The 5,394-nt window shown below is 34.7% G+C and overlaps 1 protein-coding gene across 1 annotated transcript; it reads left to right on the forward strand.

The window, feature by feature from the left end:
• Positions 1 to 1,942: 1,942 nt before the first annotated feature.
• On the forward strand, positions 1,943 to 5,157 carry LOC115879469. The gene is made up of 3 exons (XM_030896365.1): positions 1,943 to 1,967; positions 3,704 to 4,115; positions 4,296 to 5,157. The coding sequence occupies exons 1-3, from the start codon at positions 1,943 to 1,945 to the stop codon at positions 5,155 to 5,157; spliced, it is 1,299 nt and encodes a 432-aa protein (XP_030752225.1).
• Positions 5,158 to 5,394: the final 237 nt, after the last annotated feature.

Below are 5,394 nucleotides of genomic sequence, written 5' to 3' on the forward strand. Positions count from 1 at the left end.
TAAGTAAATATTTCTGTATTCTCCTTCTCTCCAGCTCTTCTATAATTATGTCCCACCTGGCCGTGTTAAACGCATTTTTCACGTCCAAAGCTACCATTAGACAGGTCTCCCTGTGCCTATATCCACCAGCCTTTGCGCTCTCAACGAGCTGCAAAATTCTCTTAATAGCCTCCACGGTGGAGCATCCCTTGCGAAACCAAAAAACGATGTGCAGCATTTCTTACACTAAGAGCATCGGAAATTTGAGGTGTCCACCTATACACGATGTCTTTCGGTAGTCGCCCTTTGGGACTAACACTATCGCACGCATTCTTTAGTGCTTTTTCAATTGTCTCTATATTATTTTCCCTGACAGTAAACATGGATTCAACGAGCCTGTTTCTGAATCTTGCGGTGACATGGTCATTCCATTTAATCTGCCTATGAGGTGGCCTATGTTCTTTCAGGGTTAGACTAGAATGAAAGATTATGGTTCTGTGATCGCTCGCGGAATCTTCGTCAAGTAACTTCCAGTCTGCATTAATATTGTTTGCCCATGCTTTCCAGAAGACATCGACTATACTTGATATTCCACCCTTGCTGAAAGTGGGCGTATTACCGTAGTTTAATAGTTCCAGGCGTTTAATGCGACCGTTTCCATACACATTGAGTCTCCTTCCCCTCGGTAGAGGTTTTCCATTGAGAATTAAATTCTTTAATTCCAAAACTTCAAAAATACCAAAATTTAAGATACATTTCAAAATAATCTTAAAAATAGTTATTTTATTTACAATTCATTTTGTATATGATTATATCAACTACGCCGGTAATAGGAAGTGATTTTATTTCCTGACAAACGTAAATACTCTGTTTCATGCATGATCTGCATATTTAGCCTGCACGTAAAGATAATGTACCAACAAATATTTGTCGGGCCTGACGCTATTGTGTACAATGTACTCACTAGCGTTAGACGTGACACACCCATCTTGATTTTTATCAAATTATTCAAAAGAGTAAATCAAAAAACCCACTTCTATTTCAAGAGGAAAAACATTCTAACCAAACGAAACGAACTCAAAGCAGATCGTCAATCTTATCCCCAAAATAATTTTACTAAGAAAAAGAAAGACAAGAAAAGGAGAATATATAATTTGTCTCTCAAACTATCGACAATAATTAATTAAGTTTTGATTTTTGCCGTATATATTTTGCTCTGTAATTTGTTAAGATATGGTCTGCTAAATTAAAAAATAAATAATTTCTGAAATTTTTCTCAAATTCTTCTCCAAAAATGATTTCGTATTCCAGATATTGATATAATGGTTTTCATTATTATGCTGTTTAGTTTATTTTTCGAAATATTATAGTATTATGGCACTTGTAAATTTCTAAAATACCAATGTCGAGTATCGAAATTGTCACCACCCTATAATTTTTTTATATTGACATGTGTCTTCTTTTTAGGTTAGAAAATTGCGATCCCGTTTTTTGTTACATCAAATTGTATTTAATTGCATTTGTTTTTGACGTTTTGATTTATCTTTTAATGTTATTGTGTAAAACTTGTAAATAAGTTTGTTATAATAATGCTTTTATTTATTCACTGTTTCAATAAAAAATATGCTTTCCTTCAGAAACTCTCTATTTATTTATCTAGTAATGCTAAAACACTCTATTTGAAAGTCGACTAGAGAAAACAGTATGATTCAATGGCAAGCGATGTAAATATTTGTGATCAGGTAAAATTGTGATGTAAGAGGCAGTGATGATAGGCCGGCAGGCTGTTGTGTTGTGTTTTGTCATAGAGCTGATATTTGGGGGTTGAGAGTCTTTTGACTATAAACGTTGCAAGTACTAAAAGGCAACGGGTCGTTTGACCGGAAGAAAACCTCTGGTGACGTCTTTCCTTTGAGGTTGGTCTTGAGAGTTTGAGGTCTCCCTTATCTTCTCGATTGACACGATGCGGCGTTGGGGTAGAGAGACTAGTGAGGTACACTCCACTTAGAGGACACCCCAATTAGCTTATTCGATTGGGATGCGAATCTGTTTAGCGGCAGAGTTGCGTCCGGGGGAAGCCCCTATACTATTTCAGGTGACACTAGCTAGTTGTTGAAGATTATTAACCAATATATAACCGAATGATATTTGAATTAGATGGAAAATATGGAATGGGATATATTGAATAGAATATATCAGTGGCTAGGGGGCGGGTGAGTCTTACCATTTAACTATTAATTTTATCCAGATCAGTAAATGTTTGTTTTGTTATTTTCATGTACAATGAGAGAGTGCTTGCCAATGACCAACTAAATGGATATTTGAGGTGAATTTGCATTGTGAGACCCGGTTGAGTAAGCCCCAGAAATAAGCGATTTTACAATTGAGTGATTGCTAATAATTATATAAGACATCTACTTTGTTCTTCGTTGTGATTCATGGCGAACTTTTTTATTATCTTAATATGACATATTTATCATTACCTTAAAAGGTACCTATTATTATTATTTTTTATGTTGTAGAAAGCACAGGATATGTAATGTGTACAAGTTTTTAAGAATCTGGCAAGATGGATAAATTCAGTAACCGGTGCCACCCTATCAGATTTCCACATAAAAATGGACATACCACCTGAAGAGGTGGCATTCCTTTACTTGGCTCGGGCCTATAATACAACACAATAACTGATTTTTGAACAAATTTATTTATTATTAATATCTATTAATGGTAAACAAAGAACATCTAGTCAATTTTGAAAAAGTTTTTAATTTTAATTTTTTATGTATTTTTATTGATTTGTAATAAAAATGTTATCATATATTTTTCTTTGAGTCATACAACCGCCTAAAATAAACAGATTGACCCATTTTGTTATCTAATAATCTGAAGTAAATTATCTTATGCAAAAAAGAAGGAAAATCCAATAATCCAAGTTTGAAAATTTAAAAAGAAATTGATTTATTTTTAAAAAAAATTGAGAGCCAACGGATTTTCAAAATAATCTTAAAAAATAGTTACATATTTTATTTACATTTCATTTTGTTAGTTGTTCAGGATTATATCAATTACGCTAGTAATAGGAAATGATTTTATTTTCTGACAAACGTAAACATCGAGGTAAACAGTGTTTCATGCATGACCTGCACATTAGCCTGCACGTATCGATAATGTACCAACAATATTTAACGGGTCTGACGCTATTGTGTACTAGGGTACATACTAGCGTTAGACGTGACACACCCATCTTAATTTTTATCAAATGATTCAAAAGACTAAATCAAAAACCCACTTCTATTTCAAGAGGAAAACATTATAAATGATTTCAAAGCAGATCGTCAGTTTTCTTTCCAAAATAATTTAACTCAGAAAAAGAAAGACAAGAAAGGACGAATATATAATTTGTCTCAAAATATTGAGAATAGTTAATTTTGTTTTCGTCGTATATATTTTCATCTGTAATTTATTTGTTAAGATTTGGTCTGTTAAATTAATAAATAAATCATTTCTGAAATTTATCTCAAATTTTTCTCAAAAAATGCTTTCGTATTCCTGTTATTGATAATTATTGTTTTCTTTAGTTCTTACATTATTCTGCTGTTTAGTTTATATTTCGAAATATTATAATATTATCTTTCTTGTAGGTTCTGAAATACCAATGCCAAGTATCGAAATTGTCACCACCCTATAAATTTTTTATATTGACATGTTAATCCTTCTTATTCAGGGAACAGTGATCTGAACCATAGAAACGGTGTGGGATTTATCGTGAGAAATAATATTAAGAAGTCCACCCGAAATCTTGTTGGGTTTTCGGACAGAATCATTCTACTGCAAAGGAATGCTAGCCCAACAAATATAAATCTTATCCAGATATACGCACCTACAGCAGATAAACAAGATGAAGAGGCAGAGGAATTATATGGACAGACACAGGAGGTGCTTCGATCTTTGAAACCCCATGAAATCACGATAATCCTCGGCGACTTTAATGCTAAGGTTGGAAAAGGCAGAGTTGATGATGTGGCAGGCGCCTTCGGACTAGGTGAAAGAAACGGACGTGGGGAACTCCTCCTACATTTCTGTAAAGAGGAGAATATGGTCATAAAGAACACATTTTATAAACTTCACCCACAGAGGTTATACACGTGGAAATCTCCCCAAGATAGCTATAACAACATCGTACGTAACCAAATAGATTATATATTAATTAATAGAAGATATCAAAATAGTATCAAAATGATTGCCGCTTATCCTGGCTTATCCTGGTGCCGACATCGGCTCTGACCATAACCCCTGATCGCAGACTTTCAATTTAGACTCAAACTAATATCGGAGAAAAGAACAACAACACAGAGACATTATAACATTGATAGACTGAGGGATCCAGCAGTTGCAGACAGAATGAAATTCGAATTAACAGAACTATGGGCAAGTAATAACAACAATCCCGGACTTAACGATAGTCCAGATGGCATATGGAACAACATAAAACAAAACATTCTGACTATTTCCAACGCTTTTCTGACACCAACAACAACAAAGAAAAACAAACCATGGATGACCAATGAGATACGCTCCCTCATGGAGGACAGAAGAATTGCAAAAGTCGAACAACAACAACAAAGATACACCGAAATAAATAAAACTATTAAACAACAATGCCAACAAGCTAAAGAGAACTGGGTAATTGCAGAATGCCAAGAGGCGGAACGCATGCATGCTCTGCACGACTCTGTAAATTTTCAAAGAAAAGTCAAACAAATTACTGACATCACAAAAAAAGCACCAATACCTGCCCTAAAACACAATGGGAAATTGATTTTAGACCCGGTAGATCTGTGCAGCACATGGAAAAGCTATGCACAATTATTATTTGAAGACCAAAGAGAAGACAGACAACCTCTCAATTGTGAAGACTGGTCGGGCCCGGAAATTCTTGAATCTGAAGTTCAGCATGCTATGAAAGTTATGAAAAATCGAAAAAGCCCCGGTCATGACAACGTGCATGCAGAAGTTCTTAAAATATTTGACTCAAAGCATCTCACATATCTATTCAATCGAATATACGATACGGGTAAAATTCCAAACGACTGGCTAAAATCAACTTTTATAACAATTCCCAAAAAGGTATCTCCAAAAGACTGTAGTGACTACAGACTTATAAGTCTAATGCTCTGAAACTTTTTCTTCGAGTCATGCATGCTCGTATATACTCGAAATGTGAAGAAAAAAGCGGAGAGACACAGTTCGGCTTCATCAACGGGCTGGGTACCAGAGAGGCTTTGTTTTCAATCAAGCTACTAATCCAGAAATGTTATGATCAACGCCAAGATGTTTTTGTGTGCTTCATAGATTATCAGAAGGTAAACACGATATTCTCCTAAACAGACTGCTCGAGATAGGAATAGACGCCAA

This window comes from Sitophilus oryzae, unplaced genomic scaffold (assembly GCF_002938485.1).
Source record: "Sitophilus oryzae breed Bouriz unplaced genomic scaffold, Soryzae_2.0 scaffold_1576_pilon_pilon, whole genome shotgun sequence".
In the NCBI taxonomy this organism is placed as follows: Eukaryota; Metazoa; Arthropoda; class Insecta; order Coleoptera; family Curculionidae; genus Sitophilus; species Sitophilus oryzae.

What these genes read in the sequence shown, in the direction of transcription:
- LOC115879469 (XM_030896365.1), top strand. Translation starts at nt 1,943, where the DNA reads ATGCGGCGTTGGGGTAGAGAGACTA. An exon ending in GCGTTGGGGTAGAGAGACTA is followed by an intron (nt 1,968 to 3,703) that starts GTGAGGTACACT and finishes CTTCTTATTCAG; the next exon opens with GGAACAGTGATCTGAACCAT. An exon ending in TATAAACTTCACCCACAGAG is followed by an intron (nt 4,116 to 4,295) that starts GTTATACACGTG and finishes CTTTCAATTTAG; the next exon opens with ACTCAAACTAATATCGGAGA.